Source organism: Enoplosus armatus, chromosome 23, assembly GCF_043641665.1.
Source record: "Enoplosus armatus isolate fEnoArm2 chromosome 23, fEnoArm2.hap1, whole genome shotgun sequence".
NCBI classification, from domain to species: domain Eukaryota; kingdom Metazoa; phylum Chordata; class Actinopteri; order Centrarchiformes; family Enoplosidae; genus Enoplosus; species Enoplosus armatus.
In genome coordinates, this window is record NC_092202.1 from 3,148,688 (window position 1) to 3,176,385 (window position 27,698).

A 27,698-nucleotide genomic window follows, 5' to 3' on the forward strand; every position below is an offset into this window, starting at 1 on the left:
GTCATTTTAGCTTTTGTCTTTCGGTGGTAATGTTTCAGTTTGGGGTGAGCTTGTATCGAAGATATGCAGCCGGCAGTGCCCGAGGTAAAAGCCGATGTTCATGCTGCGGCCGCGGTGGTTAAATCCCGGAGGCTGTCGCTGTTTGTTTCACGGACTCTCTCTCTCTCCTCTTGCTGTGTTGTAAACAGGATTCAACGGGATGGAAAACCCCGGATACAGCACCGGGAGCTTTGACGGCCTTCATCACCCCAGTGACGATGATGATGACGATATGGTGGACATTGCAGGAGCCACACTGGACTTCTCCTCCACGGACGACGTCCCCCCTCTCAGCTCAGGTACCTGCACAGACCACGCTTTAAGACGAGGTCAGGTTACAGCTGGATGAGGGTTTTCACTGAAGCGTTTTGCATGAAGCCAATTCAGGATAGCATCCAAACATAGAAACATAAATATTCATGCGGTTTTACAAATGTTGCAGGAAAAGTATGGCGGTACCATCAAAAACAACAGATTTCAAAACCATGTAGTAATCTTAATATATGTTATATGTCGCTTGGGATCTTTGTCGTAATTCATACCTCATTATATTCCCTCATTTGCTGTCTGCTCTCTACTATCCACTGCCTAAAAAAGTCAAATCTTACATCCACTGGTGTAATTTCTGATCCTTGCAGTGACAGGTTTGTTTGCACAGTATATTGTCTTAGGACTGAATGCATATCACGGTTAATTTTACAGTACATGCTGTTTTGGCTTTACAAAACACAATTGGACTTTGTGTGTGCAAACAATAACTGGTCCTTTAGTCTTTATTTATGTGCACAATTAACAGGCGTCATGGTAAAAGACGCATTGATAAATATGTGGAAGAGAGGAAGGACGCCTATATACGAAGTCCTCACCGATACAAAACAGTTCAGCCAGCTGTAATCATAAACCTCTTCTTTTACCATCGTATCTATCTATCTTATATGATCTCCCATCTTAGATAACATACTATATTTTATTACCCCCTTTAAATTCCACGACCTGTCTCTCAGTAAGGGCCCTCTTGTTTGAATTGGTCTTAAATTCACTTCTTGGTAGCAATAAAGATTTCTTCAAACATCCTAAAACTTGGCTCTGTTTGAGCCTGCAGATGTTGTGTTTGAACTGAAGGATTTGAGACCAGCAGCCTCTTTTGCTTCCTCGGTTGGTCTTTGTGGCTTTCAGCAGTCAACAATAGAGCTGCGAGGGACCTGAGGTTGTGAGTCACGGCACATACAGGGTACGATGAGTTGTAGGATTGCTGCAGAGTTGTTGATCTCACATTATTATTGTTATTATATTCCTTAAGCATCGTTTTTTTTGGTGATGGAAGTGTACAGTGTTTTTCATGGCAGAACATTTAAGCATTAAAGGTAGAACCAACATGTGAGAAGAGCTCATTTCCGCAGTCCAGTGTCTGTTAGTGCCCTGTCTACTGATAAGTTATATCTTATAGCACAGGGTACAGTGTGTGTGTGTGTGTGTGTGTGTGTGTGTGTGTGTGTGTGTGTGTGTCACATGCTTTCAGTGAGTTGCAGTCATACATCTGAATAATCAGTTACTACATGCTCTCCCACACACACACACATGGGAACGTACTGTATCAACTTTAATTTACTGTGCTCACATCAGAACATAAAAACAACTATTAAAGTGAGTTATAGTGCTAATTTTTGTGTTTGTGGGAGTAGCTGCTTCCTCTAATCTGTCACATGTGTACCCACTGTTTCTGCACCAGGGCTGCCCGGTTACTGATGATGTCAGTGACTCTCCTTTTTAGTACGACAAACCCCTAATGGCCGGATATAGCTGTCAACGCACAGAGAAGAGATTTAGCGCGCATTAATAATTGATGACTGCTTTGCTTGTGTCACCCTGACGTCACTGTAAGACCTCAGCAGCAGTTCACTGTGGAGACGGCTCAATCCAACAGAAACGTCTAGTGATGAGTTAGCATGCAAACAAGAGAGATAAAGGTAGTTTGGTAATTGGCATTTTTGGCTTGAGAAAAGAGGTTTTTAGCCTTTTTGTTTTGAAAGTTTGCAGCTCCTGGTGAGGTTACTACTGAGCCATTGGTATTGATTAACAACGCTATAAACCTCCTGCAGATGTATTATGGTCAATTTGTGCTGTTGAGAAGTTTCAGTCTTACTTAAATTCTCCTCAAAGTGATTGAACACAGCAGGATTGCAGAAGAGCATGTTCCTCCAGAAGATGACTGTTCAATAAAGCATGATTAAATGTTTATGCTAATGTTAGCTGTTGTTATAAACCGACTGCTAACTGCTGATGTTGTCTTATCACATTATTTTTATGGGTCCTGTTCCCTTCGTCTAAACAAAAAGATACCCAGACCTAATGCTGGTGCAATCTGTTCCCCCTGTTCTCATACAAACATCCTAAGGCTTGAGGCTTGTTTGTAGAGATACAAGCGTAAACACTGTAGTGCTTCCTCTTCACTAATGTAACTTCAAGACTCTTCCTGATTTTCCATGCAGATAGGGCTTCAGCACATTCAAAGCAATTTGGGAAACATTCAAAAGTGTAACGGAAAATTTGGTATCCGACGTTGCCTGGTCATTGCTGATGTCATCATGACATCAAAAATGTGCTTTTCTTCAGTTAAAACGTTAAATCTTAAATAAAATTTAAAAAAGAAGATTTATTTCCAACTTTCAGGACAAGTCAGTGCATTAAAAATATGAAAATATGAATGATTTTGATTGAGTGAAAGCAGCGTCCGACTGATATCAGCTGCCTGGTTACTAATGATGTCACTGTGACATCACCAACATCATGTCCGCCCCAAGTGAGATATAAAACTGTGCCAACAGGAAGGAAGTCTGGAGACGAGATTTTCTCTCAATGGATGTAGCTTCTGTTGGGTTGAACCATGTGTTTCCCGCTGTGTCAGCTTTTTTCTTTTTTTGTGGGGGGGGGGGGTGACGAAAGACAGCCTTACTTTTAACCTGACAACCATGTATTTTTAAAAATTATTTGGTGGTTTGTGAAAGAGAGTGCGTGTGTGTGTGTGTGTGTGTGTAGTGATTCGGTTCAAGTAGAAACAGGAGAATCAGCAAAACCGGAGCTGCTGGTTTTACCTCTGACAGTAGAGCTTCTGCTGCTTGGCCTCAGACGGATTATGTAATTGTGTGTCATGCTCTGGGGGAATCAAGAGGTTTTCGGTTGCAGGGCCGCATTACCTCCACCGTCCACAGTCGATTGTTAAAGTTTAGGATGACGGCAAAAAGTGGTGGTTTTATCTGTGATGGCAGATGTTGCTTAAAAAGGCCACTGTGCAGAAATATGAGTGAATCAACTCCTGAACAGGTGAAAGCTTTTACATTTCCTGCCTTTTTTAGTATTTCAGCTCACACTTCCTCCCTTTCTTTCCCCTCGTGAGGCAGTGCAAAGTGCTGTTGGGTTCCCTAACGCCTCATTAGCGTGCACTTGAACTTGTTGCCAAGCAAGTCTTCTTAAAAGCCGTTCTTAGTGCAGCCCTAATCGTTTAGCCTTGTGTAAACTGTTGCTCAGGGACTCGTTAGCCTCCACTGTTTAGAGAAGAGAGTTTGGACGTAGGAGGGGTTGCTAGTCCAATTACTGGCTTGGGATTAATATCAAGGTATTCTGATCCTTTTGTCAACAACCAGTGGACAAGAAAGGTGTTCTTGAGCAAGGCAGTGGTGCTCCAGGTGCCCCTGTTGTAGTGTGTTTGCAGTATGAAGCAGGATGTTGTTTATGGATACATAAAGGCTGGTTTAGGGATCAGATGAATGGAGCATTTTGGGTTTATTGAAAGGAAAGACCTCCTTTCCCATGAAATCCGTTTCTCCCTAGAGGGGCTGAGCACGTTGCTGCTTGTCCTGGCCGTCTGGCTTTGCTGCCTGTGTGTTATTTTTGTTTTTGAGGAACAAAAAGATGGAAAGGAGGCGATAACAGACTAAAACTGTGCAGGCTCTGTTTACCAGCATCAGACTGTTGATTCATACCTAACCCTAAACTAAATCTAAACATGATTTACTGCACTGTTTTTTTTGTCCCCATCATTTCCTTAAAATATTTCGGATCAACGTCTGCAAGTGTTGACTCTTGACACCACTTGGCCGCCGTCATTGTGGTAATGTTGTATTGACAAGAGGAAGCAGACAGAGAGATGACTAACGAGCTGCAGCCTTATGAAACAAGAAGTCATAGTACATCTTTTTTTTTCTTCCTTTTTTCTGGTTTGAGTGAGATACAAGTTTTTTAAGTATAGCCTGTAACAACTGTAAAGTCTCAAAAAGCTTAGAGGAAAACAAAACAATTTAAACTGAACGAAGCTGGACCTCATGCAGCTTTGAAGAGAAGGAAGAGGTCCCACAAAAACCACATCGGGAAAAAAGGAGAAGGGAATTCTCTGCCAAGATGACGAAGCACAAAATGAAGTGAAGACCAGTCAAACACACAGTATATTATTGTTTCATGGTGATGTTGCGTATCTGGATTCATGAGGTGTTTTAAAGTTTCTTGGTTTGCTATAATATATTTATTGCCCATTATATTGACATTATATCCTGTCAGTGCTGCTGTTGCGGGCCGTGGACTTTCTTCAGGCTGTCAACAGGATGTGATGACTGACAGTGAATGAGTCACAGCTTTGGGGACAGTGTGTCTGACTGTGTGGAGCTTTTTTAAAATATATCTCAATGTTTAAGTTCACATGTGGCAACTGTGTGAAACAGGAAACGGGCGAGGTGGGAAAATAGAAAAGAGATGAGTGAATGTTCAAATGAATGAATGAAGGGAGGGGCAGCCATTTTTGATGCTAAGAATAATGAGCAGATTTGGTGAGTTTAAGAGGAAACAAACAAGCTGTAGAATGAAACATTTACCGTCCTTACACCGACTTCTGCAGAAAGAGTAAAGGTCATCCAGGGACATTTTGAAAGCTAACCCTTTCATAACAGCTGTCAATCTGTCATGGCTTTGGGTCTGCAGTAGTAAAAATTCCTCCTTCATCCGTGTGAGGAAGAAGGGATTTGCTGATTTGCTCCCTTTTACAGCAATGCCCTACTTTGCATTCATTCAGCTGGGAGCTACCAGTACAACCACAGACTTACTGCTAAACCCCCAATTCTCCACTGGTTCAATGAGAGGTGAAGTGCTCTTAAAGTGCATTAATACACAGTGACAAATACAGTGTTATTCATTCGCTCTCCTAAACTCGAACAGGAAAGTGGCAGCCCGAACCTTTAAAAGGTTGAGTCACAGTCATCACGCTGAAAAGGACCTTGAGCTTTTAATCTTACGTTAATGATGACAATAAAAACGATAAAAACTTTTTGTTACTGAGATCATCTAGCCTCTCAGCGAGGGCTGGCTATCATTTGAAATAGGGCTACCACTATTTTCAGTATCTATTAATCTTTAAATTAAATATTTTCTCGATAAATCAATAGTTTCGTGTATAAAATGTCGGAAAATGGTGAAAATGCTGATCACAGTTTCTGAAAAACCCAAGGTGATGTAACCAAATGTCTTGTTTTAGCAGTCTAAAAGCCAAAGATACTGAATTAATTATCATATAAGGTTAAAAAAGAAGCAAATCCTCACATCTCAGGAGCATGAAAGCCGACTTATTGTATCAGTATGTAATAAAGAAAACCTTTCTGTTTTAGATCGATGCCAGATTTCAGGACATTTTTGATACTTAATGCTGCACACGTGTTTCAGTCAGTACTTAGATTCAACACCCAGCCTGGTGCCATGGTAACGGTATACTGCTAAAACAGTTTTAAAGGCTGGAGATAAAACAGACATTTGGCTCCTGGATGTACAAAACGCTGCAGATAGCTGTGATGAAGGGCTGCAAAGTGTTTTTGTATTGACGTTTTTATCATTAGTTTGGGCTGCGTGGTTCAGTCCAACAAAACAATAAAAGGAAATCCCGACTTGATAAAAAGAAATACTTTCTTTCCTGTAACATCAGAGCCAGGTTTCTGTTTCAAGTTTCTCTCTGTAGTTTTCCAGCAGGACAGTTGCATCATATCCTCATATTTAAGGTTTATTTCCAGCACGTGGAAAGCGTTATCTTTGCGCACATGAAAATTAATTGAATCAACTGCAGAGACGCACATTCCTTCTTTATTGAATTTCCTCTGAGCCACTAAATATGATTTAAGATCTTGGGTTTGGCACAGTGATGACGGCCCACGACATTAGCACGTTCCAGAGATGCACGTTTGTAGTCGGCAAGCGTCACGGGGGGTTGCATGTGACGCCAACTCCCCTGGCAACCAGACCTCAGGAGTTCAAGGTTCAAACCCACTCTGGAGACTGTGTGTGTGTCTGTCTGTGTGTGTGTATGTGTGTGTGTGTGTGTGTGCAAATCACTCTGCAATAGATAACACACTTTGTAAGTTTTGGCAGACAGCGCCGTGGTCATATGAAAACATGTCGACTTTTCCAGAGTTTTCTGTAAAGAAATAATGCTGTGTGTGTGTGTGTGTGTGTGTGTGTGTGTTGATATTCTGTGAAAATGTCAGATTATAGTGTGTCCTGTCCCCTGAGGACACACAGAGTGAGTGCTGAGCTCAGCACGACGTCCCTTGCTGGAAACTAGCGGAGCTGCTCCAGGGACTCTGTGTTGCTGACCCATTTTCTGAGAAGTGCTAATACTGGGTCAGTTTGCACCGCATTGAAATCTAGACGGGATTGTTTTTTTGTTTTTTTTACTTGCTTTTGGCATTTAAAGTTGTAGACAGGATTCTTGTGTGTGTGTGTGTGTGTGTGTGTGTGTGTGTGTGTGTGTGTGTGTGTGTTGTTGTTGTTGTGCCACAGGTTTCACTGCACCACCACGTTAGCTGCGTCTTTTCAGAGAGACTCATGTTCGTCAGTGAGCCTTGTGACAGACTGGCAACCTGCCCTGCGTATACGCTGCCTCTCACTCTGTGCATGCTGGGAAAGGCTTTAGCTCCTTGCACTAGAGAGTCCATAGAAAGGGAAATATGTTTTTTATCAGTAATTAACACGCGTGATTGATATTCTGGAGGACAGCTCCTGTTAACTTATAGTATCAAGAACAATAATATTGAGAAGCAGACACAGTTTCATGCTTGTGGCCTTCACCAGGTCACAATAAAGTTACACTCATTAATACTTAAGACAGTCTTTTCCTTCTCTGTTCTGCCAGAACACCCCCCCCCTCTGTTTTTGTGTGCCATTTTCAAGGCCCAAGTTCACAAGATTTGTCCATGTTTGTATCTTCAAATAAAAGTCGAATCACATCATTTATTCTTTGCTTTCTGACTGTGGCTTTGGCTTTCAACAATTTTTCCAAGAAAAATCCAGCCAAGGGTTGAAATAGTTGGCCACGGTCCGGTCCCCACCGTCAAAAGAATGTGATCTATCTACTTTAAATACACAGAAGCTTATATCTCGTGGGGGTCTAACTCAGACCTTTTGTGTGAGAGGAAGTAAGGTAGCACACCTCTCCTGAGGTCATAGCAGGGTTAGGATTAGAAACCAGACTGTTACTAAACCAAGGCCTTTAAGTGCAGCTTAGTTTGTTTAAGTTCTGTTCCGTCATTCATTTTGTGAACTTTATGTCACTGTAACCCGATTTCCTTCACAGTATTCTTTTGCATAAACCAGCTAAGACTGAATTGAAGGTAAATAGACTCTGTTACACAGTAGGATTCAACAGGATTCAAAAGGTCAAGACCTTATGAACACAAATTACCTCATGCTTACGCAGAAAACCACCTCAGCTGATCAGAGCGAGCTCACAAACAGGACCTAGAAGCTATAAAAAACAGTTCCCACCAGCTCAGCAAATCATCATCCACTTCCCGAACAGATTAGCCAATCATTGCTCATTTTCTAGAGCTCTCTGGCCAATGTTGGAGTCTACTTCCTGGAGGAGCTCAGAGGAGGGAAGAGGTTTCCAGTCAACAGTCAGTTTGGGGTGTTTGGGGGGCCACGAATGAGAGATGGCCTGGGAATTCTGGACTAAGCAGCTGGATGAGGAGGTTCTGGTTGAAAATGGTGAGTTTGGGACTCAGGAGGAGTTTGTAGGAGGGCTTTGTTTGTAGCTCTGAGTTTTCTTGTAGCTGTTTGATAAAGTCTGCTCTCTGCTCTCATAAAGGATGAGTGGGTTTTAAATGATCTGTAGAAAGGCTGTCGTCCTCTCTCTGCTGTGTCTGCTGTTTTGTGTTTGAGGTGTTAAATTTTTAAATTGAATGTGGCATTTTTTGTTCTTTTTGCTGATACCTTTAACTTTAACACAGTGGAGTTTAATCATTAAGACCATTTACGGCCCATCAGGCAGCGAGTCATGAGGTTAATGTTTCTGTACTGCAGCTTGCATCAGAGAAATAGACCTGTTTTGGTGTTTGGTGTGTGTATACAGCTGCGTAAGTCGGTGTGTTTGACACAGAGGTCTACAGCAAGAGACACATGATGAATACCAAACACTCTTGTGTGTGTGTGTGTGTGTGTGTGTGTGTGTGTGTGTGTGTGTGTGTGTGTGTGTGTGTGTGTGTGTGTGTGTGTGTGTGTGTGTGTGTGTTGGTGTATTTGTTACTTCATGCATGATTGGGGTCACAGAGGCTGTTTTGTTTTATGGTCATGACTGAGGTCCAACTCAGATCCGTAACACTTGTTTTATTTTGTTGTCTTTGCTCTGTGTTCAGTTAGCTTTCTCTTTTGTACATTAGGCTGTATATTTTAGCTTCTCTTATATCAGATGTGAGCCTTGAAAAGCCTTGGAAATGACAAATTCCTACACTTGTGTCGGTCTTGTATTTTCTCACGGTTTTACTGACTTTTCGGCTATCATGAACAAGGTGCAAAGGTCAGTCACAGTGTTTTTAATGGGCTAAATCCACCCTAAAAAGAAAAGGGCACACAAGGACTTGTGTGATAGTCATGACTTCTGGTAAGACAAGTGGTTTTAGCAACCTTTATCTTAAGCTACATTATTTTATAGTTCTTCAATTGAGTTTCAAGAAAATGTATATATTATCTAATATATATGTATACTGATATCATGATAAAAAAGATAATTTATACTGTGATAGAAGGTTTTATTTATACTTCGGTCAAAGACAATGGCTGGTTTCGTGATTTCTCCTGTCTCTTTGGCTGATCGACATAATGATATCCAAGTATGGCTGTCATCTGTCATAATCAGGATAATCAAATAATAGAATAACAGGAGAATGAATACTTTTTCATCTCCACAACATTTCAAAGGTTCTCAGACAGACTTTGATGGATGGTCATGTGCAGGATATGGCCAATAGCAGCGCAAACAAGCCAAACATTTCCCATTCAGTCATTCGTTACACTAACCCATTCCTGTACAGGGTCATGAGGGGGCCTGCAGCCTATCCCAGCATCTTACAGCAAGGCTAATTGATTTAAGTGGGGCGGGTAAATAACATAGCTTTAATATCCCAGCAGCACAACTAGCTTGCTTCTGTTTAATGTAAACCATTTGGTCATGTCTTGGTTTGTGCTGACAAAGTGTGATTGTTATTACAGTAGTCGTCCCTTCACAGTGTTCCCACTAACATCTGGCTCCAGTTACATTATAGGTTTCATTACCATCTGCTGACTCCTGTCTCGTAGATGCTGATGTGTTGTGTAAGCTGAGTTTTGTAACAAAGACCGGATGACCTGGCAGAAGAAATAAACATGTTTTTTTTTTTCCAGCATTACTTTCAGTTTGTTTTTTTTCTTTAAATACGCTGTACACAAAGTTTAATTTAGCTGTATCAGGAAAGCGTAGCTTCTCTGTGACAGGTATTCTTGTTTGTTGGTATCTCAGCGACAGAGAGGGAGACGGAGAGCATTTCTTTCCTTCACCCAGGACATTCTTGGAGCTAACTTGTCAGCTCAGTTGTATAAATGCTCCTTTTGTGTCAGTGGATACCAGTCGTCTCCTCCCTCAGTGTCATGTTAGAAATGTGGCTGCTGTTTGTGAAGATTTTAGCATTGTATATATATTGGAAAATGTAAAGGAATCTTGAATGTGAACAGCCATTTATATGATCTGCCTGTGTTTCAGTGTTATTGCTGAATTATGTGTCTGTGTATGATGGTCTCCTCTTGCAAACAAAGACGATACGTTTTTCTTTCTATGGAATATTAAAGTGATTGCACCTCAGAAAACATGCCTTACTGACTGTGTTTTTGTCCAGTTTCTTCTCTCAGAAGTAGCTCGTTAAAATTTCTCACACAGACAGGAAGCACCACCTCCACCATTATTCCCATTTGTATTCTGTCTTCCATTAATACTCAAGTGAAAACACATTTTTTTTGTGGCTCAGATGATTGTTTTGGTCCCATAATGACTCGTCTCCACTCCGTTGTTGGTTGCTTACATACATCATAAATCAGAATGGGCTTGACTTCCTGTGTTGTTTCCTGTTTCCGTCGAGAGCTGTTTCTGATTGGTTGCTGCTGTCTGGTAATTGTTGCAGACTGTAGCTCGGCGATGCCACGTACTCAAGCTTTTTTTTTTTTGCTGTGGGCCACTTGAGAGAATGCAGCTGAAGTCGATCTCATAGCTTTGTGTGTTTTTGCCTCAAACACTCATTAATACACTATTGTAGTTACAATACACATTTTCTGCTGCTCTTTTGTACATTGTTCTTCCCATTGTCTTTGCTCAGTAACATTAGTCAGCAGTAATAGTGGGTTTGCCGCTGCTAGCACTTTCTCAAGGTTTGTGCTCTTTGTGCTCAAGTCAGTTTTAAGAGGGGCGTCTGAGAGCTGAGAGCTGAGGGCATTCAGACGGCTGCTGCTGACATAAGTGATTAATTGTGTAAAATATATTGATTACAGAGATCGAAAGATGAACTTCAGGCTATTTTCTAGGTGAGCTTTGTATTAAAATGTTTTGCTCCTCTATCAGCAGGGCCTGAAGTTGGTGAAGTCATGGTCCATGTCTCCATCCAACACTTTGTTTTAGACAGAGCAAGATATCTTGACAACTACTACTAATTCAGAGTCTCCAGAGGATGCTTAATTAGGATTTTGGAGCCCACTATGATCTTACATCTAGCACCAATGTTCACATTCATGGCCCCTAGAGAGTTAATGTTTTTGTTGCCAAAGATTCCACTTTTATTAAAGAAATATCAAAATGTGAACACCATCATTAAATTTGCAGATGAAAATACTCAAAGGACTTTTCCTCTTGCACAACCCTAACATTGTTAGCCCCACTACTAAAGTGGAATCAGTTGTATGTTGCTTTAGACGTTCTGTCTTGTTACAGTGAGTTGAATTTAGCCTTCCAGCTATGCCCTGGGCTCTGATTGTGCAGATTGTAGATGTTATTTAGAGTAAATGTTGAAATATGCTGAGATCAGTTCACACTTGGCCTGGTGTTGCAGTAGATCAAAACAGAGTATATGTGTGGGAAACACTGCTGGAGCTCTGTACCTCTCTGTGTGTGAAGGGGTTCACATGTCTGTCTTGTTCATTCATTCTGCTTTGTGGAAGTTTGACCTCTTCTGCCCACAAATAACATCCAAGTCACCAACAAAATATTTAAATAATAGAAGTTGAATTCTCTAAAACACAACGTGGCAGAAAACAATTGAGCAAAATGCGTATAATGACAGTGTGGTAGAAAGCAAGAGGCTGGTGTTTGTATGTGAGGATGTTAATGTGCGTCTCAAATGCGTTTCTCTCTCTCTCTCTCCCCCTCCCTGTCCCTCCCCCTCAGGAGGTTATGAGGAGTACAGCAGCAGCAGCAGTGGCGGTAGAGCAGCCGGTATGAACGGTAACGGCCCCAGTAAACTTGTGGACCCACTGGAGGACCCGCTGCCCGGATTGGGCACCTACGAAGACTTCAACACCATCGACTGGGTCCGAGAGAAGAGCAAGGACCGCGACAGACACAGAGAGGTACGAAGAAGAGCGTTGTGTGTGTTTTTAAGTCGATCAGTTATTCAGCACAAAGAACTGTTTACTTCACCTGTAATAAGGTGAAGAACGCTAGAATCGGAATCTGTTTGTGATCACTCAGACAACAGCCACCATGTTTAACATCTTGCTCTTCACGCCCTGCTCTGAGTTTATATTTATAGCTCCACAGAGAGAAACTGGAGAATCGAGGTTATGTACTAGCTGCTGAAGCGGTGGTGGTTTTGCTACATAATTCATCGATTCATCGAAGTTAAAGAATCTGTAGAAAATTAAAGTACGTCACCGGAGATCAGGCTACATGAATGTAAGCGTGGTGTTTTAGCAGTGAAGCAGTAACATAACAGTTGATATCATATATAATGTAATATAATATAGGATGTGAAACCAAACAATGTAATGATGATGGTCATCCCTTTCTCATATCGACCTCCTTCCAGATCACCAATAAGAGCAGACAGTCGACTGTGGCTCTGCTGCACAGCGTCAGTGATGCCTTCTCTGGGTGGTTGCTCATGCTGCTGGTGGGACTCATGTCGGGTAGTGTACACATTCATCCTCACATACTTACACATGTGATGTTGTTTTTTAAATTCTTTAGACACCACAAACCAAATTCTTTCACCTCAGACGAAGTAGAGTGGAAAGTTTCAGCAGCAGATATCTAAAAGCCACAGGAAATCAAACCCAAACTATCTGCACAGCTGCATATCACTTTTACTAAGAGGAAATTTACAGCACAGTGGGCTGCAGTATTTAGTTATCAGTTAAGATAAAATGTACTTAAATGGCTGCGACCACACGTCTTCATACCTTTCCTCTTGTTTCTGTGCTGCCTGCTTCAGCTGAAAGTTAATTCCCATGTGGTGACAGACAGCAGGTGTAGAACTACAAAAGAGCACTGAAAATAGGCAGGAAAATAGATTTCTGGCTGGTCATTTTCTTTCTGTTCACCTGGCGAGCCAAAAAGTAAATTTTAGAGCCTCCACAGAACACAAGGATGCACATGACATTTGATGATGGATGTTTGCTTGGTACACCTTAATGCACCTTCAACCACTGAGGCCGAACTAACCTATAAAACAAGCTTCTGCAGTGTTTGGATGCAGTGAAAACATGCTCACCACTAATGACTCTCCTTGTGTTCGCATCTCGTCCAGGTGCTCTAGCAGGCGGCATCGACATCGCTGCCCACTGGCTGACAGACATGAAGGACGGGGTGTGTCTCATTGGCTTCTGGTTCAACCACGAGCACTGCTGCTGGACGTCCAACGAGACAACGTTTCAGGAGAGGGACCGGTGTCCTCAGTGGCAGAGCTGGGGTGAGCTCATAACGGGGACATCAGAGGTAGGAGCACATTACAAAACTGTGGATTCAATTGGCTTTCCAGCTCTGCAGCAGAGTGCCCACTTAGATCCATGACATTTACATATAGTATCCAGGTTTCTGGAGCCCATGTTTGCAGAGCAAACGTAGGGCTAATAACTCCAAACATCTTGGCTCCAAATGTGTGAATGAATTATCAAAACTAAATGAATTCCATGTCATGATGCAGCACCATGAGCTACTAATACTTTTATTGTGTCTCACTATTTTCTAAAAACGAACGTGTTGTCAGTGTTTTTGCTCATACATGAGGATCAGTTGCACTCTTCACTGGCTAGCAAGATTTCATGTTCAGTCATGCTCTCTCTCGCTCATAAATTTATACCAAAACAATTTCCCATCCCACTAACAACAGTTGTAGTGGTGCTTTGGTTCCATCTCCTGGTTGTAAACTGTCACGACACAAAATAACACCATAGCTGAATGAAATACAGCTTTTATAAACATCATTTATTTTCCTCGTGTGTGTGTCTTTGTGTGTCCCCGCAGGGTGCGTTTGCCTACATAGTGAACTACCTGATGTACATCTTCTGGGCTTTACTCTTCTCTTTCCTGGCCGTCACGCTGGTCAGGGCCTTCGCTCCGTACGCATGTGGCTCAGGAATACCAGAGGTAACTCAAAATGATAATGTATTTAAAAAGCAGCATCAGGGTGTTTAATGCCATATTAATCAGCCTATAGACCATTTATTATGCCTAAGCGACATTTTTTCATTTCGTTTCCTCATTTTTGTCTTCATTATGTATTTAATTCTGTGCTAAGACAGTTATGTTGCTCCAACTCTAATAATATGTGCATTTTCTTTTCTTCAGCTTTATTCAATCTTAATAAACAATTTGTAGATCAGCCCCTTCCCGACTGTCCCTTACTTTTTTCTTACAGCAGCCACTCGCATTGATTTTATTTATTTATTTTCTAAGCTAAAACGGTCTAAAAGATCAGTGGCCTTTGGTTGCTGGTGGGATTTTATCAACATGGGCAAAAGTAAACATAAAAGCCCGGCTGGTGTCCCTCCATCCTCTCTGCTATCCTGCCATCAGTGTTGACGTTTCTTTCACTCTTTATTTAAAGAGTGAAGAGCTGAAGATCTGCTTACACTCTGGAAATACAAGTGGAAGCACAAACATATCCAAAGTGATTCACCCATTTCATACATACAGAACAAAACACACAAACACAACTCTTCCCTGCAAACATAAACTCTCTCCCTCTCAAAGGAAGTTCTCCTGAAGGTCTCGTCTCTGAAAGGTCAGACAGAGGTCGCCAGGCCCACGCACACAAGATTAACTGCTTCATTTTCTCTCCTTCCCTTCCATAAATGTTTACTCTCTTACTTTCTTTTGGTTATACGCTCGCACACGCACATCTAAACTGACCCCCCCCCCCCAACATAAACAAACACACAATCATCCCCATCGTCTCACAACACACACAAACTAATCCATGCACATGCAAAACACACTCAGTCACTCTTTCTCCGTCCGTCTCCCTCAGATTAAAACCATCCTCAGTGGGTTCATCATCCGCGGCTACCTGGGCAAGTGGACCCTGATCATCAAGACCATCACCCTGGTTTTAGCCGTCTCCTCTGGGCTCAGTTTAGGGAAGGAGGGCCCTCTGGTGCACGTAGCCTGCTGCTGCGCTAATATATTATGTCATCTGTTCACCAAGTACCGCAAGAATGAGGCCAAGCGGCGAGAGGTAGGCTCTGAGGCAGTGTGGGGTGAGATGATAAATAATGAGGGATTTTATTGCTAGTTAAGCATTCAGTGTCTTAGTTTGGGACAATTCAGCCAGAGAGATACTCATAAAATGAACAAAAAACATATTTTGCTAGTCTCCCTTAAAGGGGAGTGTTGAGATGAGCTCCTTGTGGTTACAAATTCTGCAGTTGTTCGCAGTTTATTTGTTTTTTGCTTTCACACAACAGAGCTAACAGATGTGCAGCTACCTATAAGCTTAAAGTCTTTGAATGTATTATCTGAAATTCTAGAAAAACAGTAGTTTATGAAGGATAATCTTCAAATATTCAGTCGTAGTTTATGCATTGATTTAAAAGCACTGCAGTTCACTGGTGAACTTCTGCTTTTGATCGGACGAGCCTATTCTCACTCAGCTGCTATCTAGTAGATCGACTGCACCGAAGAACATCTGTTCATTTAACAAGGAGAATTTTATTGTGACTGAGCAAAGCAGAGAAGAAAAAGTGACTCCCACGAGGACAAAATGAAAACAGGTTGTGGCTCTTTCTATTAGATAGCGTGGTAACTTAAACCCTTAGTTGATTAAAATGTAATGTTTTTAAATTAAATAACTTTCATAGACTCATAGTATCAGAATTTTATCTTTGTTTGCATCTCAGTTGTGCTGTAATACAACTGAATTTAATTCAATATGTTTGTTTTTCTTGCGTGTAGGTGTTATCAGCAGCGGCAGCAGTGGGTGTCTCCGTGGCATTCGGTGCTCCTATAGGAGGAGTCCTGTTCAGTCTGGAGGAGGTGGGAACAATTCTTTTTTGACTACCTTCCTGTCGATTAACCAGTCTCTGCATCTGTTCATGCTGATGTTGAAATCTCAGACAGCATCCTGATATCTGATGCAACATGCGACCTAAAATCTACCACAGTTATATAACATACAAGTTGATTTCATTACAATGAATCACGCAAAGCAGGAACGAAGACAATCTGATTTTCTTGTCTTTTCTGTGTCAGAACAAAACAGCTCGTGCCAGTTATTTTATCAGTACCAGATAACAAAATTAATATGAATTGGTTTATAATTTCTTTTCACCTTTTGTTTAATTTCTCTCTATGCTGAACCACGAAGACGTGTTTGCACCGATAGTTCTGGGAAATAAATGTGTCTCTGCAGCTTTATAATCCATCTTCAACAAAACACCTCGGGGAGTTTTTGGATGAGGATACTGGCACTTTTTCATCACCTTGATTTGGTGAAAAAATAGTTGATTTATTTGTGAGTGAAGTGATGCTCAGTAGCATTGTACAGTTGTGTTGAATAGATGATCCAGAGTTTTTATTGCAAGGTAATGAAATGAAAATTGTCATTTCACAGCATTTATAGCATCTCAGTAGTTTAATTTAACTAATCCACCTTCATTTTTACAAATGTTAATGTTCTGAACTACAATTCCTACCTACAGTTTCACACATTTAACTGTAAATAGCACTGATAGCTTTTTATGGCTCTTTATTCATGAGATAAGTATTCAGATTTGTTGTTGCATTCATTATCATTCACACACAAAGAAAAGAAAACCAGGTTTCTGTTTACTAATCTTGTGGTCTTGTACATCCCTTCTATTCCTCCTTCCTCCAGGTGAGTTATTACTTCCCTCTGAAGACTCTGTGGCGTTCATTCTTCGCCGCCCTGGTAGCGGCCTTCACTCTGCGCTCCATCAACCCGTTTGGAAACAGCCGTCTGGTGCTGTTCTACGTGGAGTTTCATGCCCCGTGGCACCTGGTGGAGCTGGCCCCCTTCATCCTGCTGGGAATATTCGGAGGCCTCTGGGGGGCGCTGTTCATCAAGGCCAACATTGCCTGGTGCAGGAGACGTGAGTAGTGAAGTTATGGTGGAATGTGTGAGCTAAACACATACACACACTTACATTGTTTCAGTGAAACCCATCTCCTTTTTCCCCCTCCTCAGTACACCTCTTAATCCGTTTCTGTCTCTCTAAAAGGTAAATCTACTCGTCTCGGTCACTACCCGGTCATTGAGGTGCTGGTGGTGGCAGCTTTTACAGCTTTGATCGCATACCCAAACAGCTACACCAGGATGAGCGGAGCCGAGCTGATCTCCGAGCTGTTCAACGACTGCTCCCTGCTGGACTCCTCTCAGCTCTGCGGCTACAAACAGGTCAGCTGTCAGCTCTTTGTTTCTGTGTTGTCCTGATTTAAAATGGGAATGGTGTTTATTATAGATGATTACTTTAATTGCTTTTTTTCAAACCTGTCCTGTTATTTCAAATGTGTTTTCTGTCTGTTTTTTGTTTCTCTGTCTGGCCCCCAGTGCCTGTCTTCAGTTTCTTTAATATTGTTGTTTTTGTCTCTTTCTGTCTTCTCTCTGTTTATCTTTCTCTCCTTTGCAGCCAGCCAACACATCAGAAACAGCTGTAGGTAACAGCCTGGCTGACCGGCCAGCAGGAGAAGGCCTATACACCGCTCTGTGGCAGCTGGCCCTGGCCTTAGTCTTCAAGATGATGATCACTGTGATTACCTTTGGCATGAAGGTTGGTCCAGACACACACACAAACATTACAAGTGGTGTGTCTGCAGTCACTCCTGTGCATACTTGTTGAACCTCTGCATGGGTTATATGCTGAGTCACAGCAGCCTGACTCACTATCGTGTGGCTCACTAGAGGGTTTTACTGTACATGTTGATTAAGAGAGATTGCTCTCAAGGTGACGGAGCACTTCATTTGGCTGAAAATGCCTGTGGACATTGATTTTAGAATAATTATCCTGTCTGTCCAATCACCACTGGACATAATGAGGATGTGTTTGTTTTTCTAATAAGTGATTGATGATGAGGAAACGATGGAGGTGGGGGGAAAAGTAATTCAAAAAATCGATTTTTATGCGTCAAAGTAGCATTATGTTGACGTATGGAAAAGGTGCAAAACACATTTATATTGATATAGATTGTGTCTTTATAGGAGAAGTTATAATGGCTGACAAATACTGTACATTAATAAACACTTAACAAGGTTTTTAAATATGAAAATCAATATAACTCCTGATATCTTACCTGCACCTCTGCTATTATTAACTGTATTTTACGATGTCACAAAAACAGCACCGGCTAACACTTCATCTCCACTTGTCCATCCAGGTTCCCTCCGGTCTCTTCATCCCCAGTATGGCAGTTGGAGCCATAGCTGGCAGACTGCTGGGTGTCGGCATGGAGCAGCTGGCCTACTACAACCACGACTGGCTCATCTTTAAAGGGTGGTGCTCGCCAGGAGCAGACTGCATCACTCCGGGGCTCTACGCTATGGTCGGAGCCGCCGCATGTTTAGGTGAGACGCGTGTGGCAGCTGCTGCTTGATTTGTTTGAAAGCTGAGTGCTGTACGATAAAGAAAACGCGGTGCAGTGTGAGATCAACAGGCAGATCTGTCTCGTACATTTCGTCGGACCGCCGAGGTGAAGACAGAGCTGAGCCTGAAGGTGAAGCACTTGATTTAGTGACCCAAATAGACAAAATGGAGTGTCTGCCTTCACCCTCACCTCGGGTGAAGCGCTCAGATATCCAGAAGCAGCCTGGAATGGATAAAAGGAACCAGGTGGTTGTTTGGGCAGTTGATCAGGATGTTTTGTGCATGCTTCCCTATAGTGGTATTCTGAGTTCGTACAACTGGTTACATGCCAGAAGGATTAAGATTACATGTTCACTCTGACTTGGGAATGTCTCGCGATGCCCGGAGAGCAGCTGGATGTGGGTTGGGAGAAGGACGTGTGGACTACTGTACTCTGTTTGCTTCCACTGCAACCCAGACCCACATAAGTGGTGTAAAATGGATGGACTGAGGGAGATTTCACAGTGGTTTAGAGTCCTACTTCAAAGAAAGTATGAGAGAAAAAAAAACTGTCAATGATGAGAGTTTGTTTTTCAGAAATCAGGTTTCCTTATATTTTCTTTTTCACTTGTTTTGAAAAAAGTAAGGTTTTTATGACTCAAAGATAGACAGAAATTACTTGATAAGGTGGTAATTTGCAGTGTGTCAGTTTTTTAATTCTTCTTAAATCAGTGGAGTTTTTGTGACTTATCCCATCAGTTCTTAAAATGACACATTAGAAACAAATACACACATTAGAGTGTGTTTCCCCATGTCGACTGTTGCTGTTTCGTATTATTCCAGTGTTAATGGATGACCACAATGAAGCGCGTTCACCTCCTTTTACCTTTTAAGCTCTTTTGTCAAAGTAAACGAAGGAAACGGAGAGCTGGTGTGCTTCGTCACACTCAGGAAGTAGTTTGGGGTAACAGGCCTGATTCGTCTGTCTAGTAGAACCGGGACAAAGTTAAGAGACAGTTTTCTTTGTTTCTGATATATGCTACTAATATAGTTTTACTACATTCAATACTTTATTATTGCCCTCATAAAGCATCATTTGAGAATCAGTCCCAGCGATAAGTAGATTACACAGACCGTATTCTCTTAACTACTCTATAAATAACTATCAAGCCTATCAAAGTGCAACATCAGCATTTACCCAGAAGCCGTTTGCGTCCTCCTACTGCGTAACTCCTAATTTAAACATGTGCTATTATTACTCTTGTCTTGTTACGATGGTATACATCATAGTTGGTTTGTGGTGCTGAGAGCATCCCCAGGTTTTTATTATTGCCTGTGGTCATTTTATGTCTTTACTGCTTGTTTTATGTCTCTGAGTCGTTGCTGTATGTGACGTCCTGAGGTTTTTGTTTTATGAGAGCTCACTGAAGCAAATGTTGAAATGGCAATGAAAGAGAAGGAATATCCCACCACTAACAAGCCAGAAACTGGTAAATTTAGCTGTTGAGTTTGTTTCTCTACCAGCAGGTAACCCCAGAAACTGAATAACAAAAGTGGCTTGTGACAAAAAAAATGTCAGCCATGGCCAAAATAAATCGAAATGATTGTTTTACAGGCTGTAATTTATCTTTTTCTACTTCACACTGTTATGCATGAAAAAGATTAATTGTAAAATAAGCCTTCGAATAAGCCATTATCTTGCTGAAAAACATGTGAATGTAATGAGTATTTTCTTTTAAACCGTACAACAATCAGCATCAGGGAACAATTTTGAGAGCTTATAATCATCTCCATTTTTGTATTTTTTGAAGTTCTGAGCAAGAGAACTTGTTTTGTGTCCTCCCAAAAAGTGGGTATATAAGACGCACAATGAAACTATTTCATGTCCAGTTGACTTAAGCTAGTTGTTTAGAGGAGAGAAGCCACAGAGGAGGGCTGTGGCGTCAAGTTAAAAGTGTAGCCTGGGTATTCTGGCCGCAAACCGAGCAAGATGATTATAATTGGATTCAGAGTGACCTGACCATATAAAGATGAGAGGGACAATAAAGATCTCAAACCTTCAGATAAAGAAATGTCCAAGATATCCATTTCTGTGGCACTAAATCTTGTTTTTCCGAACAGGCACTGTATCCCTGTGCACCCTTATCATACTGTAGTGATACTGGTGTTAACGTAAAGTTCAGATGCATCAGACAACGAGTCGTTCAACAGAACCGAATCACCTGCAGATGCCTTTTCTCCAGGGTATTTGAACATTTTTTCATCCGCTCCTGTCCCCCCTTAGGTGGAGTGACTCGTATGACGGTGTCGCTGGTAGTCATCATGTTCGAGCTGACTGGCGGTCTGGAGTACATCGTCCCCCTCATGGCTGCAACAATGACCAGCAAATGGGTGGCAGATGCTTTCGGAAGAGAGGGAATCTATGAGGTTAGTTTTTAGTCTTGTATTTGGTTTCATGTATTTATGACGTCAGTAAATACATACCTTACCTTCCCTCTACACACTCGAATAAGGACGCTGTGATGTGCGTTAGATTTTAAGGTTTTCAGTTTGGTATTTAGTCATGAATGTTCTGCAGGCTCACATCAGGCTGAACGGATACCCCTTCCTGGAGCCTAAAGAGGAGTTTGAGCACAGCAGCCTGGCTGTGGATGTGATGAGGCCCAGGAGGTCGGACCCTGCACTGGCTGTGCTCACACAGGAGGGCATGACTGTAGGGGAGGTGGAGGTATGTACACATGCACACACACACACACACACACACACACACATCTTAACACACTGGAATGCGGAGCAGAAAAAGCAGAAAAATACACTGTAATATGGAAAGCACATGTGGTTATATTAAAGCAAAACGTGTGGAGATGTGGATACAGATAAATACACCTGTGAAAACAAACCTGTGTTACCTGCATTTACTGTAAAAAGTGACTAAGCCTGTAATTAGTCTAAAGTTTTTTTTTAGGGTAAACTGTCAAAACAAATAAACCAAAATGTCTCTCTTTCCTAAGGACTTGTGGATGTGTAGTTGTTACACCATCTTACACTTAACATACACTGTTTTATTCGTCCCCAGGCTTTGGTGGAAAGCACTCACTACAGTGGCTTCCCTGTGGTCGTCTCTTCGGAGTCCCAGAGGCTTGTGGGATTTGTACTCAGAAGAGACCTGCTCATATCAATAGGTCAGAACTGTGTGTGTATACATGGAAATATACCTGCTGTCCATCGCAACAGGAAAGAACATCACATAACATTATATAATCTTGTGGATGAGTTGAAATCACACCTGTTTAATGTTTTGAAAACCTTGAAAATTGTAGATTATTGCAAATGTTGTGACATTTTCTTTCTTTCTCACTCACTTTAAATGATAAATGTGAACCACCACTCCTTTCAGACAACGCCCGAAAGCGCCAGGAGGGCGTCGTCAGCGCCTCCCATGTGGTCTTTACGGACCATGCTCCACCTCAGGCTGCTGATGCTCCCCCGCCCCTCCGCCTCAGAGGCATCATGGACCTGAGCCCCTTCACGGTCACCGACCACACACCTATGGACATCACTGTGGATATATTCAGGAAGCTGGGGCTGCGCCAGTGTCTGGTTACACATAACGGGTGAGAACACACACACATACACAGTAGGGAAGAGACAGTCCTCTGTCATGTAACATAAAGTACAAGAAAAGAAAGGAAGAAGGGTTTGATAGATGGGAGGAAAGATAGACGAATACATAAACTGACCGCACTCCCAAGCCTGTAGACATTCAAGTGAGATATCTTCAGGAAGCTGTGCTTGTGGAGGGATGGAAGGAGTGACAGATGGATGTTTAGGACCACAGAGGGTCCTTCTGCTGTCAGGTCAGGATTAAAGGAAAAGCAAGGAGGTGCGGGAGTTAGGGAGGGAGACATGGGCGGTTAATGGAGGGAGGTGCCTTCAGGTGCATTTACCCAAATCTCTTCACCACCACTGACCTCATTACCATAAATTTCACAGAGGACATTTTTACAGCCTCCTTTCAGACGCGGTATCTGTAACGTTGCGGGGTCAATCCGTCCGTTGACGGAATGGGCTTTCACATACACGCCTTTGTAATGGAAAACATCCATGTTGACACCATGCAGATGTCACGGATGCAGCGTCAAAGCTTGCACGGTATTTGGCATGACAATAAGCAACACAAGAAGAAGAAGAGCAGTTTTCTCATTCTTGCGTCGGACCAATTTTCTGTTATTTTTAATTCATGTGACTCGTAAAAAAAAAGTCTGTCTTCGGAGTCACATCTGCTGCTTTAATGTGATCTCTGTGATCAAGACATGATTTATGTGCTGTTTGGGAACTGAGCAGGGGGCGAGTGTATGTTCTGCTTATTTGTGTGTCTTTCCTCTTTCTGCTCTCCCTGTGAGCATCTATGTGAGGAGAGAGGAGGTTAGAGAAACAATATAACAGGGATGAGAGGTGTGTTTGTCAGGATGTCCCGTAGCATTTCTGTAGGCATGAGGATGCTTCAGGGTTTTAGGGCTGCAAGTTTTTATTTCTGGCGAATACTTTTGTTGATTCATCAACTAATCGTTTGTTCCATAAAATGTCTGAAAATAGTGCAAACTCTCAGAGCAAAGGTGACGTTTTCAGATGTCTTGTTTTGTCCAAACCCTGAAGATATTTAGTTTACAATGACACAAGACAAACTGAAGCAGGAAACATGGAACATGCTACTTTTTTGGCCTTTGCTTGAAAAATACGTCATAAATACATCAAACCAAATAAGACAAATATTTTATGACGCTGCAAATGAAGTTAAATTTCCTCAAAGGTGAATATAATATGGTTTCGTAAACCCACAAATACCTGCACCCCCAGGATATCGAGACTAAAGCTGCTTTAACCTCTCAAAGATATTTACACAAAACTTTCTTTTTCACTTTGTTTGAAATCGTCTCCATCCACAAAACTACTTCCAGCTCCGGCAGGACCAACATTTCACACATAATAGTGTAATCTGTCAGACTGTCTTTGTGATGACAAACGGAACAATGTTGGTGTGGAGAATTACATTCAGACAGACCAGAGCAGAAGATACTCCCAGCGAGAATGAACTTAATCAGTGTTTCATCCATTGTTCCACTTCATTTCCTCGCCGACACACACACAGACTCCAGTTGTTTAGATGGAGCTCTGACTGGTTCAAACACACAGCTCGAAGGGATTTGCGAGTGGAATTATGTATATTTTCCCGAGTGCACAGAAATAGTATATTTTACCAACACTGTCAAACACAGGCTTATAGTAGCTTGCACACGTGTTATGATATAGCTTGTGGTTTCTCTTTGTCACTTTCTGCTCCTGACACACTGTGTTCGTTTTCCAGTAGGAGTTGTTGAGTTTTTAGTCTCGGCCTAACTAGCTTTTTGTCTTTAGTCTCAGACTAAGATGGAGCTGTTGCAGAAAAGGGGTGAGTGAGGAAGTGAATACTGAGACAAGAAAATAGTAACAGGAAAAACAAAAAAGAAGAGAAACTGATCAATCCAAGCTCAATCCAGAAGAAGACAGACTTACTATTAATAAAATATTTGTATTGTAGATGTACTTTTACTCCCCTTTAAGCCAGGTCAAGCCAGACCTTTTGTTAAAAATGTGTATTGATTGTGTCCAATCCTAGGTGACCCCTGATGACATCACTGTGACATCATTAGGGTTATTTATTCAGACTTGACCAAACAAGCAGGCGAAGCAGTAGTCCTCCCCGTGACCCGTTATCTTGATCAGTGGCGTGCCCTTTACGGTTGCCTCTTCTTCTGCCATTTGCAACTGATGTTTAAAGTTTCCCAGTTGCAGCTTTAAAGTGTGTGTGTGTGTGTGTGTGTGTGTAGCCTCTAGGTGAAGTGGGCTCGTTAGATTGACTGTAATTCAGACCAAATCTGGGGGGAGAAGAAATAAACATCAGCCACTGTCAACAAAACCCTCAGAAGTGCCCTTGAGTTTGGCTCTACATGTTTACTTCTCGGCTATTTAGCTGCCGCTCTCCATCAGAACATCTTATTATGAACGAGCAGTTTAAGGTTCACTCGCTGCCTTGCCCATGGGCCCGTTTTACGTCGCACACGGCCGCTGAAAAGCCGTTGACAGGCTCAGTGACTTCTGCAGGACTCGCACATATTTGCTTCAGATGGGCTGCTTGTTGGCCAATAATAGAAAGGCTGAGGTTCTACCAGAGTGGATCCACGTGTGACATGAAAAGGGAACGTTTTTTTCAGGAATCACACATTCTTTATGGGACAGAGGGAAAATGGGAACAAGAGGGGGCTCATAAAAGGAGGCAGCGAGGAGAAGGTTTGGGCTTCAGGCGAGAGGGACGATGAATATGGCTGAATGAAAAGTCTTCTCTCCTTGATCAGGCAGGATTGTGTGTTTTCACGTGAGGTTTTACAGAAAGTGAGTCACTTCTTGCCACATAGAAAAAAGACCTTGAGGCTGTGTGAAGTGCAGCGCAGCATGGATACTGTTCATTTCGTCACTCCTGACTGGCGACAATGGTTTAGTTAGTATCTTTAGTTCAAGGTTGCCTCATTGGCAGGACTCATATCTGGTTGAGCTTAAATAAACTCCTCACCTGTTTTTGTTTGTGTTTGTTACAATTTATTTTGCAAAACAAGCTTTTTATAAGAGCTTTGCTCAGAAATAGGACACATAATTAACACAGAAACCACAAAAACATCCTCTCAGTCTTGAGTGTGCTTATTGTTTGTCTCTTGTTTTAACTCCGTGGACTTGTTATCCTGTTCGCACTGGTCAAACTCACATTTGCAGGCTTAAATGTATTAAATCATTTGTTTTGGTGCGATTTGTTTCCTCAGCAACAGATGATTCCAAGGGGACATTTTCTGAGGATGCTGTCCATTGTATATTTAAAAGCTGTTTGTTTTATTACTTTGTTTTTTACTAAAGGATGAGGCTGGTGATATTCTATATTTTTGATATTGCCAACACGTCCTATGAATATCTCTCAATCCTTTCTGACGTCCTCCTCACGTCTCTGTTTTCTCGGCCTCGTCTTTCTACTGAAGACGTGAATCTTGAAAAAAATGCCAAGTAATCTCCCTAAAAGAGCTGGACACTGAACACTTCTCAAACTGTAGTAATTTGTGTATTTAACAGGGTGAGTACCTGGTGAGTATTTACAGCAGCAGGACGAGGGTTTGTTGAATAAACTACAGTAGCCGTGTTCATGGTAATAAAGGAACATCCCCCCCTTTTGAATTCTTCTTTTAAAGCTTTTGAATTAAGTGATGTAACTAAATACCTGCCACTGTAGCCACAAGTGACAATTACAGGATGATGCTGAATGGTAAAAATATAGTGTTTCAGTAGCACAAGTACAAACAAAATCGAACTGAAGTTTGCTAACATTAGCCCCCATGAGCCAGGTCACACCACCCCAGACCACGCGAGGCTGTAGCAGTAAAACCCCTGAGTGTGTTGGAATGATTTGTTTTATTGCTTATTATGAATTCAACATTTAGTTTGTAAGAGGAAGAATGTTTTATTTCATCCTTCAAAAGTAACACATTCTCGCTGTCAGGCAGAGAATACTAAACTGTTCCTTCTGCCCACATCTCCTGTGTCGAAATCTGAACTCTCTCTTGGAATTTGTCATCCGTGCCTCTCTTCGTCTCCCCGTAGCTGTCGTCGTGGAATTAATTATCCTGGGAGTGTTTGAACCGCGGAGGAGCTGGATTTAACTTCATTTAAGGTTGTTCCTTACAGTCCAGAGACCCCTGAACCTGAACCTGAACCTGAACGTAGTTAGAACTGGAGTGCCAGCTAGAATTGTGTTCAGCGTGATCAGGGCCTTTGTGTTTTCCCTCTTTCCCTCTGTTTACTCTGTGTTTTCATGTTGCTCTGTTCTCCTGCTGTGAGCCACTTTCCCTCGGGGACCGTAATAAAACTGATCTTAGCCACAATGTCAAACGTGCGGAGGCCAGACCTCCTCTCAATGTGTCTCTGCTTTCTGTCACTTCTTTGACTTTCCGTGACGAAGCATACAAAGTATGATATGAAGTAATCTGCTTTTCCTTGACGTTTGTTCTCTTTTCTCTCTGGCATTAGGAGGCTGCTGGGAATCATCACTAAAAAGGACATACTGAAACACATGGCGCAGATCGCCAACAGAGACCCGGACTCCATCCTCTTCAACTGAACTCCTCCGTCCTTCCATCCGTCCTCCTGTAGAGCAGGGGACAAGAAGACACCAGCTTGTACACTCGAAACGAAATGCACCTTTACCTCTTCAACTTTTAAAGGCTGTAAGTCGAGCTCCATTTGCACGGGCGACTAGAGAACAATGGATTTTGTTTGTGTGTGTGTGTGTGTGTGTGTGTGTAACATGGAGGCGTTTTTGGCTTTCGGAAAGAAAGAGAGCACACCACTGAAAAAAAAAAAAAAGCTCTCAGAAATAATGACTCATCCTTTATGACACTGCTGGCCCCAATTTCATGTTCAGAAGCACATGAGAAATAAGTCAATGGCTTTTTCCATTCTCCTTTATTTCTGAGAAATCTGTAACTCCAAGGAGTCAAAGATCATCATCCTCCATTGGCCATCATGCTTCTCAGCTACACCTAAGAGAGAAAAAACAACATTTAAGAGAAGGTGGGAACAAGATGATCCTCTGTTATAGATACTGAGGAGAGGAGAGGAGGAGAAAGAATGACGACATCAGGAGAGAGATAAAGAGGTTCGGGGAGCTCCGTGCCTGCCCTCCGGCCGTCACAGCGAGCCCAGACAGAGCACTCTGAGCTGGGCTGATGGATGCTCGGCCACCCCCTCCCTCCTCCTGTGAGGTTTCCTGTAGCCCTGGGGCGAAGCATGCCGGAGTGTGAGAAGAGGATCTAACACACACACACTTACACTCCATAAAGACTTCATGACAGCCTGGGAACTCTCCAGAAATGTCTTCTTCTTTTTTTTTGTCACAAAGACTCTTTGAGATTTGTAATGCAGCGTGAGACTCCAGCCTGGGAACTATGCAGTGTTGTCTTGCCATACGGACTCGCAGATTTTCAACGTGAACAAAGTTATATTCTCGTACAAATCACACACACACACACATAATGACAATGCTGCAAAAACCATGTCATGCCTTATGGAAAGAGTTTAGGTGTTTCTGGGCTGCTGTGGCAGGGCTAGAAAATACAGAGAGAATCATGACATAAATTAATTTATGTAAATGTAAAATCGTGTGTCCCACTAAATTATTTCATTGACTTAAATGGGTGTTTTGTGTCTTTTTTTTTTTCTCTTTTGTTTGCTGAATTTATGTCAGA

General features: G+C 42.1%; 1 protein-coding gene across 1 annotated transcript; it reads left to right on the forward strand.

The window, feature by feature from the left end:
* On the forward strand, positions 1-27,698 carry clcn5b (chloride channel, voltage-sensitive 5b). Its single transcript, XM_070929504.1, has 17 exons — positions 1-84; positions 189-338; positions 11,750-11,931; positions 12,390-12,489; positions 13,110-13,297; positions 13,826-13,948; positions 14,832-15,038; positions 15,755-15,835; positions 16,677-16,911; positions 17,041-17,216; positions 17,449-17,589; positions 18,194-18,380; positions 20,663-20,805; positions 20,957-21,106; positions 21,455-21,560; positions 21,776-21,992; positions 26,482-27,698. The coding sequence occupies exons 1-17, from the start codon at positions 30-32 to the stop codon at positions 26,570-26,572; spliced, it is 2,532 nt and encodes an 843-aa protein (XP_070785605.1). The 5' UTR covers positions 1-29; the 3' UTR covers positions 26,573-27,698.

What these genes read in the sequence shown, in the direction of transcription:
- clcn5b (XM_070929504.1), top strand. Translation starts at nt 30, where the DNA reads ATGTTTCAGTTTGGGGTGAGCTTGTATCGAAGATATGCAGCCGGCAGT. An exon ending in CATTGCCTGGTGCAGGAGAC is followed by an intron (nt 16,912 to 17,040) that starts GTGAGTAGTGAA and finishes TCTCTCTAAAAG; the next exon opens with GTAAATCTACTCGTCTCGGT. An exon ending in AGACCTGCTCATATCAATAG is followed by an intron (nt 21,561 to 21,775) that starts GTCAGAACTGTG and finishes CACTCCTTTCAG; the next exon opens with ACAACGCCCGAAAGCGCCAG.